This window comes from Solea solea, chromosome 17, assembly GCF_958295425.1.
Source record: "Solea solea chromosome 17, fSolSol10.1, whole genome shotgun sequence".
In the NCBI taxonomy this organism is placed as follows: Eukaryota; Metazoa; Chordata; class Actinopteri; order Pleuronectiformes; family Soleidae; genus Solea; species Solea solea.
In genome coordinates this window covers 15,211,147-15,232,436 of record NC_081150.1, presented here as the reverse complement: position 1 = coordinate 15,232,436, position 21,290 = coordinate 15,211,147, and the positions used below count along the sequence as shown (strand labels likewise).

Below are 21,290 nucleotides of genomic sequence, written 5' to 3'. Positions count from 1 at the left end.
AAAGCACTTTGGCAGCGAGTGTAGCAGCAGCAGCAGCAGCAGCAGCAGGTTACTGCTCAAAGGTTTCATTGCCAACAAATGCTTGTGACTATAACAGTAAACAACCCACTCCTCTGACCTACAGTAAATCTACTCGCCGACTCTAATAGCAACTGAGATGATTGGGAATATGTTTTAGCCCCTGTTTGTTATCCCGGGCCTTTCAGCACACCTGTGATTCATTTCTTTCTCCGCACGGCGAGAATACCTCTGATCATGAACTAACCAAGAGTGAATTAGTAGAAAATATACACCGTGAGTGTGAAGGGCCGCGTGTTTCTTTCAGGTCTTTGTGGTCTTATGTGAACGTACAATGGCTCCGTATCACTTTCAGACACTAAGTGAAGGAATCAAACCTCTCTTTGTGTGTTTCTATCACCACATCAATACCGTTTATATTAATTAGCTTCGGCTAAACAGCAGAAGAAAAAAAAACACCACTGTGCGATTTGATAAAATAACAACACCACACAATACAGCCTCTGTAAAACATTATCACTGAAAACCACACATTTTTATTCCTAACGAAGGCAGGATGCTTGTTGATGTACAGTAAGTAAATCATATACTGAGTATTTGATTTACTTCCAAATACTCAGGGGTTCTCTTCACCCCAAAGTGAAAAGAACTCGGGGCTGCTGTCAAATGTCCCCACTGCTCCAAGTGAAGTTATGTGCCGGGTGCATCGATCGTTTAGAAAATAGGTTTTGTGGTTTTGTGAAATCACACCTTTCCTTTTCCTGTGAGAAAAGAGTCATACCGTAACTAGTGGAACTATTTTGCTCTGTAAAGTTTGCTCTGTTTGAGTGTCGGTGAAAAGGCAGCTTGGAACAATCGTCTGTTGCGGCGCCGTGAGTGGATTGGTTTGGAAAGTCTGCCTGGAGAATTTATGGCTCTTGCTTTGGGGATTTTAATTCTGACAGCGTTAATGATGGCGAAGAAAAACCTGGAGGGAGGACTGACCTGACCGGAACTAGAAAAGTATTTATTTTTAGTCAACATGGCTCTAGGGGTGGCACTATTGGTCCCTCTGGAGGTCGATAAGTCACTCTGTTGCTCCACTACTTAAAGTCAGGGTAGGCAGGATAGCTGGAAAAATAGCTGGTTGTTAAGTCTCATCCTCAGGTCTTAAAAAGTAAGGCCAGGGCATGGTCCGTGTGAAAAAACAGAACAAAACACTGATGTAATCTAACAAGCAGTTTATTGACTAGCCACCAGGTGCAACTCCACTGGTTTTTAAAAAAAAAAATAGGTTTGTTGGATGGAGGTCTATGGGAAAATGACTCTTCTTCTCACTTGATTCACAACATACTGTGTGAGGGCAACACTGATGACAAGAGAGCACACAGCGAGTGAGCAGGTGGGAGGATGTGAAAATTTGAAATCGTTTCTCCTTGCCTTAAAGGTGGGAGAGTAAGTCTCTATAACAATTGATGAAAAAAATACATTAATGCATGTATGTAGATCATGTGTAGTGCAACAGGGGTTAAAATATTAATGCGATGTTGATGGGTTGTACAGGCTTGAGAAAAAATGATACGTTTATGGTGTGAATTGCTAGTTTCAGGCTTTTTGTCCCATTTATATCCCCTCAAGGAAATGTGTCTGTGGTTTCCGTCTTTTTTGTTGTGTCTTTTTGTGACCAAAATAAGAGCGCGCCACTAACTCGACTGGAAAGTGCACGCTAATGCACGGTAATAAATAGTGGAGGCGCTTGCTCACGTCCTCACAGAATCCACAGGCAACACCGCAGAAATGGGCCCATGACGCAGCCACTTTATGCATGACGGGTCACCTGAGGAAATCTCTCTATCTCTGCGACGGCTCCACCGATATTCACACATTATGGTGTTTATGGACGAACTCTCTACACTACAGCCACTATGAGGCCTTTTTCTTCCTCTCTGGATTGTCCTGCCATTGGTCTCCATGTGTAGAGTTAAGGACATGCAGAGGTCTAGTTCTTCCTCATAGAAAGGCCCTTGTTTGCCCAAGGCGTTCATGTACCCGCACAGAGAGCGACGTCCACGTCCGTGTCAGCTGTCCGCCGTGCTAAGTGCTAAGTGCTAAGGGTAAACCATGCAGCCGTGGACACGAGCAGGGTTAGCATTCACTCGACTCGCCCGGCATGGCTGCAGACTCTTAATCCTTTTTTATTTATGGGTGTAATTAGAATTCCGCACCTCTCATGGGCCGTCTATAATGAACACCATGTTCAAGTACAAGCTCGTTCATATGTACACCTGCTATCAGGGTACTTTAGACCGAAGAGAAATGCACTTGGTGAATGGATCTCCCCCCCCCCGCACATGCGAGTGTGGCGATTATGTCGAAATAAGATTGCGGAGAAGTATGATTTGAAATTGTAATTTTAATATGATCAACACACAGTGTGTGTGTTTGCCTTGTGTTAAGCGGACAAAACCGGAGCGTTTGTGAATGGAGATCATGACGATTTGAAGGTGTTTTTTTTTCCCGTGGGAACGTGCCCATCCCTCCCCTCCCTCCCTCTCCTCCTCTATCACTTCCTTTCTCATTGCGCTCTTGCTCTCATCGCCGCATCCTTTCAGCTCTTCATTTTTCTCATATCGGTTCATTTGACTTGTGCTCTCCTGGGCTCTCCCTTTCTTATCTCTCGCGGCGCCTTCCCTCTGTTATTCTGCTGCCTTTCATGTGTCCTTTTTGCCGCTATCTAATGTCTTCCTTCGGTGTCACACAAACAGCCTCCTATAGATCCGTATAATGCCATCTGGCTGCTCGCAGCTAACGGCGCACATTTAAAACACTGCGTCTTGTCCTTTTTACAGTCCTGCAATTTGGGTACTTTTGCTCCGCCTGTGGTCATGTGTTTTTTTTGTTTTTTACTCTGTTAACAGTGCAGTCAAAAACAATCCTTTGGGTTAGACGTACATTGAATGGAGGGAATACTGAAACTTCCATGTGTTACCTGCACCATGCAGATGATGGATTTTTTCGCCCCTGCAGGACCACCTCCGCACACATATGTGCTCACTGCTTTGCATTTTCCATATCGACCCGCTCTCTGTATTGTTTTCCCGACTCTGCGTCCACGTGGAAATCGACTTTGCTGGTAATTTATGGCGCAGCCCGACCAGATTCCACTTTATATCATTACACGGTTAGCCTACTTCCTGTTAAATGTTTCCCTGAGGGCACGAGGCGTTTATAGACGGGGAGAGGATTCATGGCATTTGAATCTGTGGCAGGGAATTTCTGAGATGTATGGCTTTGGGGGGGCTGGGGGGGGGGGGGATCAAAGATAGTTGTAAAGCCATTATGGGGCCCAGTGATTTTCATTCTGCGATGGGAAATGAAAAATACAAAACATTACAAGGAAATCGACGCTGAAATATTCACACTCCAGTTATCGAGTTGTTTTGTGCTTGAAAGATTTCTGATGTTGTGGAGAAGAAGAACAAAACATAAGGTCCTCACTTTAACAAATATAAACGTGTTTTTCTGTTCTCAAATGTTAAATGTTAAAAGCTGTACTGAACCTGAAAGTAAAAAGGGACAGGGAATTATAAACTAGAGACAAATCTGAACAGATATGCCAGTTGTTATGCTCGACATGTTTATGGTTCTCAGCGATACGGATGTCGGGTTTAATTTGCCAGCATCAAACGACTGTAACGGCTTCTTTTTTACTTGGATGTCGCTCACTTTATTACAACTTCAATATTCACTGGACGACATGACTTGAGAGAACTCGGCCCCATCTCCGGCCTGGGAAAAAAGACAAAATTCTAAGCACACGGAGGAGCGGTGGAGGGGGGGGGACCAGCAGCTTTCTCGCCGAACAATGGTTCGTTGATCAAAGAGCTAATTTGCCAAAGAGAGAGTATTCCTTTGAGGTTCTCGGTGGAGATATTACTGCCTTATGAGTGATTCCGAGAGCAGCGGGAGAAACATAATGTTCCCTGCCATTTTAAGACTGCAACCGGCTTCCTCTAAGTTCATAAACTCAGTCTCAAATGTATTATGAGTAGAGATGCACCATCCTTTTGTTTTGTTTTGGTTTTTTTTTTTTTTCTTTTCTCCACAGTGACACTCCGAGTTCTCCGGTATTGCAACAATACTAATATGAAAAATGTATCAGCCTCCGTGTACATCATGGGTTCAAAATGTGGGGATTCTGTGCGAGCGAAGCCTCGCATGCTTTGAGGACGTGATGCATCCAGGAAGATCCAGGAAGACGAGCTTTGTGATCTAATTAAGTCGGTGTGGGAGGAGGACGTAGTGCATGTCTGTACATTTGTTCCAAGAAGTGCAGGCCTCAAAATATGCCCCGCCCCCCCCCCCGGCCCCCCCTTATATGTGAATCATGCCAATAAAGTTATGTAAGCAAAGACAGGCCGGGGAATATCTTTTCTGTTCAATATTTAATGCTTCTACCAAATTGATATTCCGTGCATGCTCAAGGATACGCTCACACAAGCTGAAGCCTCTGTTTTTGTCCTTGTTTTTGACATGTGTTTTTTATGTGTCCGCCGTAAAAGGCCATTTTTTAATGACTCGTTATGCCAATTATTTGGAAAGTGCCAGTTGTGGCAGTAAGCGAGCCCACTTCAGTCTGACAGAACGCGCTCTTTAGGACTTATTTTTACACACACACACACACACACACACACACACACACACACACACACATGCAGTCAAAAGAAATGCCCCTTCAGTTTTAAGACTTAAAGAGAGTGAAGGTTACGTCTGCCAGGCGTACTCCTCCTGCTGAAATTAGATTAGCTGTGTTTCTCTTCGGTGGATGCACATTTCTTCTATTGGGACACTTTTTTCATGTGTATGTGTGTGTGTGCGTGCATGCTCGCCCACCTTTGTTCATACGTGCAGGTGCGGGCTGCTCACGTATGTGTCTTTGTGTGAAAATAAAAACAGTTGGCTGTATGTGTACAGAGGTCTGGCTCCACACTGGGGGCCGTCATTCGTATTCAGCCCCGCGTGTCCTTCTGTCCAGGGCCTCTGCCAGGCAGGACACTCAGCCCGAGGGGACCGAATCCAGACCACAATTAGCCCCACCTCAGCCCTGCCCACTCCAACACCGCCAGGCTCCTGCCTCGGCTCTTCGCCTTCTCCACCAGCTCCTGTTTGAAAGCAGCTTACCTTGACCTTTCGGGAAGGACAAGCAAAGAACAGCTGTCAGCCACAAAAACGAGACTCTCTCTCTGATCTTATTGGGGTTTCTGTTTATTTATGCCGGTGGAATAAACATTCCCAGTGCATCATCACTCTCCAGATATGTGCACATGATGCCGCCATTCTTGATATACGCTTCTTAATAGTAATAATCAAAACAACACAGAACTAACCTGATCAGCTCCATTCAAGACGTCCTTAAATCCACTTTAGCGCTGTGTAACAGGGAAGACCGTGGACTGTAAATAAATATGGATCGAGTCCACTTGGTTTCCATGGTGAAGTCAATCAAGAAGTAAGAATGGATTGAGTAACCACCAGGGTGCAAAAAAGATCTAGGGTTGAATGGAGGTCTATGGGAAAATAAAAAGTCTGCTTTACACTTGGTTTGTAACACGAGTAAATATTTTCCAGAGGAGTCGGTGGTCACCAGTTTAGTGGAAGATGGAGGATAAAACACGGCACATATTAGTGAGTGACAGCTGGTTGCAGGTGATGTCTGTGAACTTCCTTTTGGAAAAACCTCAACATCTCAAGGCTTCAAAATGTGAGCTCAGATTTCTATGTGTGAGATCACGAAGGACCAAGGAGGAGAAAAACAGGATGGAGGATGCTGTATGTTTGATGTTAGCTGCGCTTTTAATACATTCATCAGGAAAGAAAGTAGCCACCATACAGATGTTCTCTGGTTTTCAGCCTCACCAAGTGCTGCTCTGGGGGTTTGAACTTTGGCAAACAGTGATGAGCGTTTGTCTCGCATTTTATAGAAACTAATCAAGTGTGGATAAGACAGAAAGGTGTTTATTCCTGAGTGTTTCATTCAGTTCTTGCTCTTTTTTGTGTGGCAATTGTAGGAGAAGCCCACGATAAGGACGTGCAGGTCGTGGAGTTGCCGATCGTGGACAGCCTCCACCCTCGGCCTCCGTACCTGCCGCTAGCCATCCCCGAGGACCTGGCCCCGCGTCTGCAGCGTCTCCACGGCGACCCGTCCGTTTGGTGGGTGTCCCAGTTTGTCAAGTACCTGGTGCGTCCTCAGGGTTGGCTGGAGAAGGAGATCCAGCAAACCACTGCCAAGCTGGGCTTCAAACATCCCATCATCGGGTAAGACCACTCTGCGATTACATTTCAGTGTGTGTGTGTGTGTGTTTTATTTCCTCTTTTCTTTTTTTGTCTGTGATGAAAGAATCACTTAAAGCCCTTCAGCGATAATGGCCTTGTTTCTATAGCATTTCTCTGCATTTACGTCGGCGAAGTGTTGCACCATCAAAGAGGGAAAACAAAGGCAGAGCCGTAAGCGCGGTGAAGGAGCACAAGCACAGCTTAGGGTGAGGTTAATACGGGGCTAATATAATAGCATTAAAAGGAGCTTAATTTGATGGTGGCAATTTATTTTTATTTTTTTACTCTTGTTTGTGCTTGGGAGGAATTTGCCTTTTCATTACTTCAGAGCCTTACACTGGCGCGCGGCTCATTTTCATGCTAATCAACGCCGTGAAACAAACTCCATCACTGTCTGTTTCTTTACGAAGAGCGGGCGGCGCGATATGTTTGATTCTGCCTCGTTTCACAATGAATGTGCCCATTAGGGTTGTTGTTGTTTTTTTTAAAGTTTCTAGTGAAATTTATACCAGTAAATACTGAGGATACTGACGTCCTTTTTTTTTAATATGCAAAAGAATCACAGAATCTGTCAATTTAAAGCCGACAAGTGTACATTAATAACCTCTTTAACAGAGAATCGCCTGACAACTTCATCCTCAAAGTCTTTGTCAGAGGACAAAGGATTGAGATGGCTGCACTCGTCGTTGCTTATTGTCAACTAATTCCCTGAAAAGAACAAAAACAACAATGCATTTTTCCTACAAGCAATTACTGTTTGTGTTGGTGGAGCCTGATGTGTAGCTCTCTCTCTCTCTCTCTCCTCTCTGTGCCATAGACCTCCACTCTTTTCAAACCACTCAGTTTAGCCTCAGTCTCACTCTCACTGACATATTCCTTCATTATGAGGAACATGGGTCGTGTAGTGTGTTAAGATCTCGCCACAAATAATGTTGATATAACAAAAGTAAAACGGTTTCTTTGAAACCTTGTTCTAACCCCTTTACAGGGCACTCATTGAAATAGTTGGAAATTAAAAAATGTCAACCCTGGAGTGATATAACAAGAGTTCTTTTCCTTTTATTCCATTTTTCTTTTCATGGAGAAAATCAAGGTCCATGAAGGTACTATATATGTTCAGGAACTTTATTTTAGAACATTATTTAACTCATTGTAGAACAGTGTTTCCCAATCCTGGTGCTCGGGGATCCCTGTCCTGCATGTTTTAGATGTTTCTCTGCTCCGACACACGTAAATGATGTCATTAGTCATTAGTTTCATTAGTTTCTGAGATATTACGAGCTACACAACCATACTTTTTTGCCTTCAGGAACTGCACTGAACCTTCGAGCTGGATGTCTGCTGATTGGTTGGGTGAAATCCACGTGTTTTGCGTGGTCACAGTGTTTCAGATGTCTGCGTACTTCTTTTCCCGGGTTAAATCATTTTTTGATCATTTTAAACTTCTATTAATTGTTTTTAAAGCGCTTAATGGTATGGGCCCCTCTGTATCTTTCTGAGCTGCTGGAGGTTCCTGAAACCAGACTTAAGTCTAGAGGTGACGGGGCCTTTGCCGAGGCTGCCTCCAGACTCTGGAGCAGTCTCCGCCTCTATATTAGAACCTCCCACACCCTAGAGACTTTTAAATCCTCCCTTAAAACCCACTTCTTCTCTCTGGCATTTCACAAATGAGCACATTTTATCTTTTATTGTTTTTTTTTTTACTGATGACTGTAATTGTATTGTTTTTATTCTTTTGGAACCACCTGTGCCCCCTTCTGTACAGCACTTTGGTCGACTGCTGTCGTTTTTAAAGGTGCTCTAGTCATTCATCTAGAGGAGGATACAGTATGAATGTCTGGTGCACATACTGTATGTCAATCTGTGAGCAACGCTCTACTACAAGCTGCAAATTATGGTTGGAACTCGTAAACTAGAGGACCTCGCGTGCACCCGCTGGGGACGGAATCTCACTGACGAACAACACGACCGAGTAAGAATGTGTGACATTTAAACTGTGAGACTGCAGAGTGCAACCAACGCGGGACCCCTCTGCTCACTCTTTTCTGTGTTAGGAAACTTGAGCTGCCTTCTACTGCCAGGAAAGGATGTAAACACGAGGATAAAGCGAGGATCTTACCTTACCTTAAGTGCTTGTAAAAATGCTCAATCTATGGCCACACATTGTATTTTAAAGCCATTATACACTTATACAAATATATGTGGGTAGTATATATTTCATTTCGGCCAATAAACCCCCTCTAAATGTTACATACTGGACCTTTAATAAGCCCCATTTATGGCAGGATGGTGTCAACTTCCCGTGCTCAAGCACCTGCACCTCATAAACACAAAGTATAAGAGATTAGATAAATAAAATATATATATATATATATATATATATATATATATATATATATATATATATATATCACCTCTGCTTTTGATGTGACTGCTCAGGGACGCTGTGTCTCCAGAGATTAGACGCTCACAGTTAGAAACTGTCTTGGGACATTTTCCCATGTCCAGAATGCTCCTCAGTGTGAGCTACGTGCTGTCGTTCCCACGAGGACCCAGCTTCTCCAAAGTAAGACGTTGATGCCGTCGTGCATGTTTACGCTTCTCACGCGGCGAACATGCACGTGCTGCCTGCCAGCCTCTCTCTTCTTGAATCACACACACACACATATACAGTGTATATATACAGTATACGTATAGAAGAGTGCGGCACTTCAATCCTGGATCAAACAAGCGTCTGCCAATAATGCTCTGCAGTTGTTTTAACCTGTTTGGTGGAGCAGATGGAAGGGGATTTGCCATATTAGGACAACGCACACACACACACACACACACACAGAGAGAGACTGCAAGGGAAAAGTATGTGAACCGACTCTAAAACTTCTGCCTCTTCCCACGTGGCTGACTCCACCCGCCTGGCAGGGGAGCTAGTATAAAACAAATGCTTTGGAATGACTTTCTAATAGTTGGTGACGACCACCTGGTGAAGCGCCGGCATCCACTTCATAAGTTTTTATAACTCACAGGCTTCATTACATTTCCTCTCCTCCTTCTCCTGTCCCTCTCTTCTCTGTCCCCGCACCCTCTTGATATGCCCTGTCTCTCTCTCTCTCTCTCTCTCAGATGCTCCTCTCTTTGGTTTTCACCTCTCCTGCTTTCATCATCGTCACCACCCGAGCACCTGTCATATCTCCCCTCCCCGTCCTCTTTGGTTCTCCAAACTCATCCCAACTCTTTCAATCACCGCCGCCGCCGTCGTCGTCCTCCTCACTTCCTCTCATCCGCTCATTTTTGATCATTCCTGTGTCTTCATTTGTTCACACTGCTCCAAGATTTTCACACTCGCCCCTCGCTCACGTCCCCCCGGAGGGCAAATTTCTACCCACAATTCTCTTTTAGTTTTGCACTCTTCTATGTAACTGGAACCATCTCTCCTACACACACACACACACACACACACACAAACCCTTTTCTCCCTTCATGTCACAAGGGAACGTGTTATTGAAATGATGCTAGGGAGAGCAACGTTTTTTCCCCCAGCTCTGTGGGGGGGAGGCAACATGTACGCGTATGGAGAAGAGCGGGGTTTGGGGTACAGTGGGATTGAAAGGGATCCACAGCGTCAGTGAGAGAAGAGGGCAAGAGACAGGGTGGTGGTTGGTGGAGAGCGCACCAAGTTGACCCCAGCGCGCCCGACAACCCCCAGCCGACCCCCACATGCCTTTAGTCACCATCCCTCTCACGCTGTGGCTCTCTCAGGACACGAGCTGTGAAAAGGCTGGAAGTCACCGACTAAAAGCCTCTATCAGCACAGCTCCATCCTCCCACTATTTAAAGCTGCCTAATGGTAGCAAAGATAGTCGGAGAGAGGAAAAAAGAAAGTAGGCCACCGCTGCTTCTCCTGCCCCTGCTGCTTCTACTTCTTCTTCTGCTGATACTATAGTAGCATTGTCACCATGGCAATGTGGTATTTTTGTATTATTAAAATCCCTTGTCAGTTTTGTTCTTGAAGAAATGGGGGTTTGTGGTACTTTTTTTAGGGGGAAAAAGCAAAGTGTTAACCATTATTTTTTAAAAAACAATGTGTGTTTCTTTTAAGAAAAATACAGAAATCATCATTCTTTTACCGCTTTATCCTCCACATGGGGGTAAAGCAGTGACATAGGGCGATAGGCGGGGTCACCAGTCCATCGCAGAACCACATACGTAGACAAACAACCATCCACTCTCACACCTATGGTCAATTTAGAGCGTCCAATTGACCTAATCCCCCATTATGCATGTTTTTGGACGCCGGAGAACACCCACACAAACACGGGGAGAACATGCAAACTCCATGCAGAAAGGAACCTCGTTCCGACCGGGTCTCGAACCCGTAATCTTCTTGCTGCAAAGGCAAGAGTGCTAACCACTACACCAACCGTGTGCCCCTATAAAAATCATGTTGATGGAAAATTATTTTGTTCTCACTCTACTCACTAACGCTAACTTTTGTTGATTGTATTTAGATTCTCGTGGTTAGAGTCTTAAATAACTGATGTATTCTTGAAGCAGGAAAAAAAATCAGCTGTCACTACATGATGATGGGAATATAAGACAATGATTTCTTTTAACTGCAGGTATTTATATGACATTGCTTCTTTAATTGCACGCAAAGTGCAATTCTTTATGTCTAGTTTTGTGAGCTTTTTGTCGGTTAAAACAAGTGAATGACGCCGTAAAATACAGTAAAAACGAGCTGAAAGATGCTAAAAAGCGCCATTGAGCTGAGTGGGATTTTAGAGGCGGCGATAACTCATCCTTACAAGCGACCGTGTCGCATGCTCGCGGCCGTCTGATACGACGTGTTGTTGTGGCAGAATTGTCACATTTGTCTCGGCATGTGTTAAATCTGAACGTCTAGCTTCGGTTAAAAAACACGTCATAATCCTCTTTATTGCCGAGTAGCTATGAGGAAAACATGGAATTTGCCTTGGATTATTTTACCGTAAACACAGTGGAGCGCCGCGAAGGCTCTGACTGTGCAACATAAATCCACATTCAGATCAAATATTAATATAATGTTAAATAACCTGTGGGGGTGCAGCAGGTGTACGACATCCAAACCCTCATGGATGTTTACACAGGTCACCCTCACACACACACACATAATGAATTCAGTCTATATGCTGTTGTCACGATCAGTGTGGGTGTGTTTGATGTCTGTATGCTTTTACGCCCACCATGACGAGCGCGCGTCATTTCACTGTACGAGCACAGTGAAATGAATTGAATTATGGCGGCGGGGTAGGAGGGCAGCGCCGCGGTGGGGGCCGACTGACGGAGGGAGGGAGGAGATAGCTAAAAGCGAAGCGGTGTCTCAGCGTGGCCCTCTGCTGCTCTGATGGAGGGAGAAAGGGGACAAGACAAAGAGGCTTCACAAAAAAAAAACATGAAAGAAGAAGGGAGGAAGCAGGAGAGAAAGACCCTGACAAAGGAGAGAAAAGCCCGGAGTCAAGACTTCTGTCCGATCACAGAGACGTGGACTAAATGAAAGACTGCAACAAACCTCGGCACCATCTCCTCCTTCTGTTCCTGCCTTCAGTCTCTGGGTTTTATCTGCCACACAAATAAAGGGGTCTATTTCTTTGGGCGAGCCTCCCCAGTAGTCATTGATTGATCTCTGGCCATTGGGGGAAATTAGATACAGTGTTGATGCTCTTCCCGTGAACCGTTGGCTCTCTCCTCATTTTGTTGGGGGTTTTTTTCTCCCTACAAAAGACTTAGAGGAGTATTTGGTGTTGGAGAAACTTTTTTCAGTCCCCAAAGCAGCAGGGAAATCCTGAACGGACATTAGATTTGTGTGTGTCAAGCGTAAACATAGCAACATTTGTGGATGCTGCTTTTAAATTCGGGAGCAGAGGGAAAAAAAATGGAGTTGCATCATTTCAATCTTCTTTTACAGTCGTACGGCAGAGTTCCTCAGTTGCATAAGGAAGAGCTTTGAAGGGAAGGAGACTGGTTTCATGCTGAGTCTTTGGCCTTGTTTAAACACATCCCATCAGAATCTGATCTCCCTGACCAACTGTCCACATTATATACTGCATCAGTGATCAGTTCTGCCTGTGTCCATATTGATGTAGTCCAGTCTAGTGGGTTTCTATAGAGACAGGCTACGCCCCGGAAAAACAAGTGTTCGGAACAAGATAAACAAAATGGACTACAGGAATCTGTGTCAGTCGTTTAACTTGTGTCTCTCCGGATCTGCATCGTTGTTGTTGTTGTTGTTGTCGTCGTCGTCGCTCGAGTCACGGAAGTCGCAGAAGACACTTAGAAATTCTGTCTAGACGTTCAGATGGAAATGGATCTGTAAAAATCAGATCGCATTTGAATCCACCTCTGTATGTGGTTTGAATCAGGAAAAATTGGATCTTGTGTGTTTCTTAGCTGTTCACATACAATCTGGATATGCATGGAAATCAGATTTGGGCTGCAGTCTAAACAGCGCCATAGTTTTCACACGGAGGCACATGTGTGGGAATCTGATTTAAAGATGCAGTGCACAACATTTTTTGGTGATTTTTGTTGTCGTTGTTATTCTGTCTTTACTTAGTCTGGGTGAACAGAAATAAGATGGAAGACTATTTGAGTGTGGCGTCTTTCATCTGGCAATAGGCTCTGTCAAGCAATACTATCAGATCTGACCGGAGGGGATTTTGAGAGCAGACTCCAGGCAGAAGTAGAAGCATATAAAAAATAAAATAAAGGTTTTTGTTGTAGTAGAACAACTTTACTGGACACTGTTGCCAGACATTTGTTGAATCTACTATTGAAGTGCTGCAGTTTTAAATTACATTTAATCAATCAGAGTTGGTTGCAAATTATTCTCATTTTCATTGGAAGAACATATTAAAAATCCTAACTGTGTGATATTGGTGCAGATTGGTGTAGAATGAGACGTGTGTCATATGAATGTAGAGCAGGAGGAGGGATTTTACATCCACGTGTACACAGGTTTAAAAAAAACCCAAATGCCTTCTCACACGAGGTTTTGAAATTTAATTTGCCGCTCCGGGCCAGAAGCCAATATGCAGATGTGTCCGCGTCGTTCAGTAATTGAATCGTTGTGTGTGGAATAAAACTAGTTTTTTTCCCGCGTCCATCGATACGAGAGGGAAGCTTCTGTGTCCAAAGAGGAAATGTTTCCCCCTCTCGTCGTCCGTCCTTTGTCCTTTGTTGTGTTTTTAATCTCTGCTCTCTTTCTTCAGTGTTCAGCCTGTGGCAGCGCTCTCTCTCTCTCTCTCTCTCTTTGTCATTGTTTACTAAATACACTGACAAGGACGAAAAAAACAAAAACGCAGGGTTCTGTAAGACATTTTTCTTTCTGTCCATTTTCTACTTTATGTGTTTTACTCCTCATCTCCGTCACTGTTTGTTTTACTTCGATTTCCCCCCCTTTTTTCCTTCTCTTTTTTGCTCCTTTGTACCAGCGAGGGAACATTTGTTTGTTTGTTTCTCTGTTTGTTGATTGCCGCTCTCTGTGAAAAATAAAATACTGTCGAGAACATGTCTTACAGCTGAGGCAAGACATGGATTTACCCTCATTGTTCGATTCTGTCAGTCAGAAGACGGAATAAAAAAACATCAACGTCAGGTCTCTCTCACTTCACTTGGCTCTTTTGATTCAGCGGCAGCAGTCAACGATTTTGCCTCATCGTGTTTCCTTCATCCGCTCATTCATCGTTTAGCGCTTTATCCTCCACACGAGGGCTCGCCGGGGCAAGTTTCAGCTGACATAGGGCGAAAAGCGGTGTTACACCCTTGAGAGGCTGCCGGTCCATCACAGGGACACGGAGACAAACAACCATCCACTCACACATGCAGGCAATTTAGAGAGTCCAATAAACCTCTGCATGTGTTTGGACATGAGGGAGGAGAAAGTACATCAAAATAAAATAAAAAGGACATGTATAAAGTCAATTTCTATCAGGATGAAAAGATAGAAACAATGGAAATAAATCATCCACATGTTTAGCAACTAAGATATTATATTGGAATTTTAAGGGTATCCAACTAATGTTATTTTCATTACGGTTTCTAAAAACTGTCCAATCAAATGTCTTAATTTACTTTGAACGATGAACAAGAGAAGATGACACTTTCTAGTTTCCATTTCTTACTTAAAAATGTTACTTAAATCATTATTGAGAATCCAATGTGTTGCTTATTCATGTTCTAGATGAGTTCATCCATAGTACTATTAATTCTTATAATACTTCTTTGTTCCTTTCACCATCCAAAGACAACAACTGCTCTGTTACTAGAAAGATAGATAGATGCTAGTTAGCTAAAATAGATAGATGCTAGTTAGCATATATAGATAGATGCTAGTTAGCATATATAGATAGATAGATAGATAGACGCTCGTTAGCTAAGATAGATAGATGCTAGTTAGCTTAGATAGATAGATGCTAGTTACCATAGATAGAATGATGCTAGTTACCATAGATAGATAGATAGATAGATAGATAGATAGATGGATGGATGCTAGTTAGCATAGCTAGATAGATAGATAGATAGATAGATAGATAGATGCTAGTTAGTTTATATGCTAGTTAGCTTAGATAGATGGATGCTAGTTAGCATAGATAGATAGATAGATAGATAGATGCTAGTTAGTTTATATGCTAGTTAGCTTAGATAGATGGATGCTAGTTAGCATAGATAGATAGATAGATAGATAGATAGATAGATAGATAGATAGATAGATAGATAGATAGATAGAGTCAAGCATCCAGTATGACTTTATAGCAGCAGTGTCGGTTAGTCATGAAGTAAACAAACATGGCGTAACTGTTAGTAGGAGACATTTAAAAATAGCCTAAACATAAACTATATTAAAAAAAACTAACATGTGCTACATAAATATAGTAAAATGCAAAGTTAAAAAGCAAGTACAATGCAAAGAAGTAGTAAAAAAATACAATAAAATACAATGCAAAGAGGCAGGTCTACCAGACTGACAATGTGAATTACATGAGAGACAAGAGACTAAAAGCTGCGGTTTAAACGGATGAAAACAGATGAAAAACAGATTACTACCCAAAACATGGGTTATAAAGTGTGGTTAAAATGTGCCAAAAAAAAGGATTGTTTTATTGCTGCTGCATGGAAGACAAATGCCAAACAAATCTGTAGTTGATGTTGGACACGGGACTAGTTTCTAACCCCGTTTGTGTGTCTGCAGGGTCCACGTGAGGAGGACAGACAAGGTGGGGACAGAGGCGGCGTTCCATCCAATCGAGGAGTACATGCTGCACGTGGAGGAGCAGTTTCAGCACCTGGCCCGACGCGTCCACATCGACAAGAAACGAGTTTACCTGGCGACCGACGACCCATCCCTGCTGCAGGAAGCCAAGACGAAGTCAGTGCCCATGAGTGTGTGTGTGTCATTAACACTGACCTTGTCAGGACCAGTAGACATGGAGACCAAAACCTGGTCCTCATGAGGCACAACCTCTTAAGAACTAGGGGTTAAGATTTGAATCGTGGTTATGTTCAGGTTAGGGTGAGACGTTAACCAGGTGTTTTCAGTTTATGAAAATGTTTTTTTGTGTGTGTGTGTGTGATGTGTGCAGTGCCTTCCTAATCTCAGCTCATGCTGCTGCCCTGCAGTCTGACTCATTGTAGCCATGGCAACATTATACTTTGTGCTTCTTGTGAAAATGCGTTTGCACAGGTGAAGCCTTGACATTTTACAAAATACTTTGTTGAGGAAACACTTAAAGCATCATTGAAGCTCATATCCATGACATATCAGGGAGCGCACAGCTCCCACAGTGTGTGAGAATATAAGCAGTGAAAAAAGTTGATTCTACAAATTAACTTGAAAAAAACAAATGAGGATAACCTTCTTATAAAAAGTGAAAAAATCTGATTCTACAAATTAACTTGAAAAAAACAAATGAGGATGACCTTCTTATCTAACCATATATATATATATATATTTTTTACCTTTACCTGATTTTTGTCCTAATAACGTCCAGGTATCCAGACTACGAGTTCATCAGCGATAACTCCATCTCGTGGTCGGCCGGTCTTCACAACCGCTACACCGAGAACTCGCTGAGAGGAGTCATCCTGGACATCCACTTCCTGTCGCAGACCGACTTCCTGGTGTGCACTTTCTCCTCACAGGTCAGTCCACTTTGCATCAGGACCAGTTCTCATTTGCAACGACGACCTGCACAAGAGGCGGCACAGTTTGACTCTGGAATGAAAGTGCAAAAACAGTAGTGAAACCAAAGATTATCTTTAATTTGGAGAAATAGGACCAACTTCATTTTTGGTTTATGTAAATATTCTCATAATATTCATTTCTTAAATCAAATCACAGATCAGTTTTTGCGGTTAACATCAAAAAATGTCCTAAACTGCACTTTCATGACATCTCATGGAAAATACTTCTCTTCTGGTTAAAAGATAGCAGTTCTTATTTCTAAGTGAAGATCTTTACTCATAGCACTTGTTATAATTTACAGAAACTCAGTGAGGAGCAGCGTAGATAAGGGCTTTTATTTTCTTTGAAGGAAGTGACTTTGACGTGGACTAATAGTCAATTTTATTTATTTTTTTTCAATCCCAACTTCCACTTTTGATTTGGGACATGAGACAGAACCTTTAAGACAAAGTCCCTCTTCTGATGAAGAACACAACATGTGACTGAAAGTGCAGGGACATTTCCAGCAAGAGGAACTTGTGCTTAAATAATATCTCCAAGATCAAAAATAAAACAGCCATTGTCAACAGTCCAGCATACTGTTTGTTAGCGTGTGGTCTAAAAAGTGGGCGAAAAAAGGTTTCAGCCCTGGCACGTGGTTCAAAAGTGTTGCACTTTATATCTTCATTATTTATAGCCTTATTTTTGGGTGCAATATAAAATAAAAGCATTGCAGTTAGAACCATCTGCTAGTCCCGTCAAACGCCAGGTGCTTTCTTTCTTTGCAGCAGATTTGCAAGCTAGTAAGAGAAAAGAAGAACTGCTCTCAGTCGAGGAGACAAAAGATAAAAATAATGATCTAATTGTAGCACTTTTCGGAAAAAAAAAAAAAAATAGAGCAACACAGCTGCGTTGTCCTGAAACGAACAAAGACGATGCGTCACACGTGAGGCTGCTCATTCATCATCATCGAAATCAAATCCCACCATTGTAACCCTTACGTTTGAGGTCCAATGTGTACACATTGGTGACATCTGGTGGTGAGACGAATAACTACAGGACTCCAGAGGCCTTCACAGACCAGAAAAGATGTTTTTTTTCTTAGTTTGCTTCCATCTCTGGCTGATTTTGTCCATTCAGGCTACTGTAGAAACATGATAGCCTCTATAAAGCTTTGAAGTGCGTCTAAATAAAGGCTTATTATGAGGCTGAAGGATTTTTATTTTCATTATAAACTCATACAAACATACTTATATTCAATGTTTTGCTAATACATTCTCCTAAATGTCACACCCTGGACTTTAATAGCACATTTTAAAGGAATTAAAGAACTAGAATAAGAGAAAAAAAAAAAAAACCCTCCTTGATCATGAATTATAAACAGAACTGTTGAAGAATCTGATTTGGGTCACAGGTTTTGTGTAAAGCAGGCGAAGCGGCGCCGCCATCTATGACAGTTCTGACGTTCAAGTTGTGTTTTGTCATGCATTATTCAGACCGTCTCAGCTTCTCGGGGCTGTTTTATAGTGAGTTATAACAAGCAGTAATTGGGCTTCTTGCCAACACTAACGTAAATGTGTTAGCCACATATTTCCACACTCGCCGAGGCTGATTAGTGCACTTCAAGGATCTCACTCTAAACGAGTCGCTTAGCACGGCGTTATTCCAGGGGCCTTTCTGCATGGAGTTTGCATGTTCTCTTGTTATTCAAACAAGTGAAGAAGAATAGGTGAGTTATAACCCGTCAAATATTAGCTTCGTGGATAAAACCAAGCGATTTTGAAGTAGAAAAAACTGTTGTCATTTAAGTTGAGAATGAGGCGAAGCATGCTTGTAAAGTTGTTTACGCCAGTGAAATTGATCCACTTCAGTAAGCGACAGTCCAGGTGGCCCGGTTACATGATTAATGTATGCTAACGTCATGATTAGTTCTTGGAATCTAATGGTTTCCATGGGCTTGGCAGTTGCTATGCAGTGAGTGACATCAGAGCGTCCTCTGTTCTGCTCGCTCATGGGAGATGAGCTTTGTAGCTGAATGTCGACGGTGTTCCTGCCAAAGTGTGCGCGATCTATAACAAGAGTTTCGATGTCAATACTAGAATAAATAAAAAAAATAGCGTTACACTGATTGAAAATCCCTTAAATAATTCTGCATGTCGGCCGCAAATCATAGCGTAATGGGCCGATGCGCTAACATGACCAGATCAAGACCAGTTCCCTCATGATTATAGATCTAAAATGGTGTTCGATACGGTACTTATTATTTTTTGCGTCTCCATTAGAAATAGCACCAAAATAACCGGTTCCAACCGTTTCCGGTACCTTTCCATTGAGGTACCAGAGTATTGGTACGGTATAGTACAGCATCACTCCCTTGCGACCGGTGTTTGTTCACTGTCCGCAGTCTGCTCTCGTAGAAAGTTTGACGTCTTGTTGAGACAAACTGAGCTGCTGGATGTCCTCCTTTGTTGTCTGGTGTACAAAGTTTCCGTACCTCACTGACACAGCCGTCGAGCAGTAAAGCAAGTAAAGGTACTGCTCTCAGTCGCAAACACAATCCTGACCGTACTCAAAACCAAACTGTACCATGATGGAAACGCGGCTAAAGTTAAACTAATCCCCGTCTGTGTTTGTGTCTCAGGTCTGCCGCGTCGCCTATGAGATCATGCAGACGCTGCATCCGGACGCCTCCTCCTTCTTCTACTCCCTGGACGACATCTACTACTTCGGCGGCCAGAACGCCCACAACCAGATCGCCGTCTATCCGCACCAGCCGCGCAACAACGAGGACATCCCCCTGGAGCCCGGCGACGTGATCGGCGTGGCCGGCAACCACTGGGACGGATACTCCAAAGGCATCAACCGCAAACTGGGGCGCACCGGCCTCTACCCGTCCTACAAGGTGAAGGAGAAAATCGAGACCGTCAAGTACCCGATGTATCCCGAGGCCGACAAGCTGCTCAACTCTCAAAAGAAGTAAAACAAAAAAAAAGAGAGAAAAAAAAATAGTAGAAGAAGAAGATAAAAAAATATAGAGCAAGAGAAGGAGCGAGGAGGAATACGCAGACTCCGTTTCCAGGGAAGGAGGCTGCTTTTGTACAGAAGTGAGAGAGAGAATGAGAGACATACTTAGTGCGCTAAGCTGAGGAGAAGAAGAAGAAGAAGAAGAAGAAGAAGCAGCCTGTAACGCAGGCGTGAGAGGAACGAGAATGCACTCTGTATGTTTATGCGCGACAACGAGAGAGAGAGAGAGTGTGTGTGCGCGCGCGAATGAGTGTGTGTGTGAATGTGTGTGTGTGTGTGTGTGCACTTGTGTAAAATGCCTGTGCATATGTCAGGTCATGGAAGACTTTGCACCCCTACCACCACTACTCCCCCCTCCCCCCCCCCTACCAGCCACCTGACGCCGGGCCTTGTAGAGACGTAGACGTGAGAAAACATTGATTTTACGTAAAAAGAAAAAAAACAAAAAAAAACAGCAAGAAAACTATTAAAAAATCTACACAACTGACCGAGTTCGGCTCACGCTCTCTCCCCCCCCCCGCCCCCAACGACTTTGAGACTGGCACTCCCTCCCCGAGAGTGAGCTTTCAAAATCGATGACTGAAAAGAAAAGAAAAGAAAAAGAAAAAAAGACAAACTGTAGAGAGGAGGAGGGAAAAAAAAGTGTTTTTGATTTTTATTTAATTACTTTTCAATGGTTTTGATTCTAATCTTGCCTTTTTTTTCCCCTTTGTCTCCTGTTTTATTGTTTACTGAATGTACTGTATCCTCTTCTTGCCATTCCCCCCCCCCACACACTCACTCACTCACTCACTCACCCACCCACCCACCACGCTTCCTCCATCTTGTCTCTACATGTGCAATTTATTTCAAAAATACCATATTGTGCTTTTATCGAGTGTGTTTTTGTTTTGGGTTTTTTTAAGAAAAACGGTCTTAATATTTTTGCGTGCGTGGGGCTTTGTGCATCGTGTACTGTACAGTGTGTGTGTGTGTGTGTGTGTGTGTGTGTGTTTTGTTTCCTCCTGACTGAATACTGTTTGTGTGTCCAGTGAGAGACTGGCGGTGTCAGTGGGGGGAGGCGTGGTGACGATGTGTCCTCAGCTCCCCCAGCACTTAGAACGGTGATCTCCAGTCACCCCCTCCCCCCACACACACACACACACTCCCCCTAGTGGACAATAACAATGAGATTCAGCGGTGTACGGGGAACACGCGCACATACACAGGAGCCGTCCGTCCGTCCGTCCGTCCCGAGGCTCGCCTGAAAGCACTCCGCTGAAAAAACGCCTCCTCCGTCCATCACTTTGTTTGTTTCTTGTGGTTTCTTTTGTTTTTGTTTGTATTTGCTTTGTTTTTAAAAAGAAAAATGTCTACGATGATGATGATGATGATGATGATGATGATTCTATGTCATTTCCCACTCCCCCCCACCACCACCATGAAGGCTTTTTTTTGTTTTTGTTTTTTTATAACTTATGTTTTTGGGCATTGTCTTTGATAACCACAGATCGAATAAACTTGAGAAACCAACACAGAATCCTCTCTCCTCCTCCTCCTCCTCCTCCTCCCCTTTTCCTTCGGTCTGATTCTGTTCCCCATCTGCTCCTTCATCTCTCGGCGGCCCCCGACACCTGCTCTCTCGTTTAATCAGCCCCCGATAAAACGCTCCTCACATACATTCCACTTTTGTTCCCCCCTCATATTTGAAGAGCTCATTTCCTGAAGGGTATCCATCTATTTTTGAGAAGTCATGACTTGG

At 43.4% G+C, this 21,290-nt stretch overlaps 1 protein-coding gene across 1 annotated transcript in view; it reads left to right on the top strand.

The window, feature by feature from the left end:
• fut8b (fucosyltransferase 8b (alpha (1,6) fucosyltransferase)) overlaps window positions 1-21,061 on the top strand; it is an 86,738-nt gene extending 65,677 nt beyond the window's left edge. The window contains exons 6-10 of the mRNA XM_058614174.1: window positions 4,954-5,123; window positions 6,024-6,312; window positions 15,554-15,730; window positions 16,353-16,503; window positions 19,167-21,061. Of these exons, the coding sequence (XP_058470157.1) occupies window positions 4,954-5,123; window positions 6,024-6,312; window positions 15,554-15,730; window positions 16,353-16,503; window positions 19,167-19,505 (1,126 nt within the window). The 3' untranslated portion in view covers window positions 19,506-21,061. The remainder of the gene's footprint in view (window positions 1-4,953; window positions 5,124-6,023; window positions 6,313-15,553; window positions 15,731-16,352; window positions 16,504-19,166) is intronic.
• The last annotated feature ends 229 nt before the right edge of the window (window positions 21,062-21,290 follow it).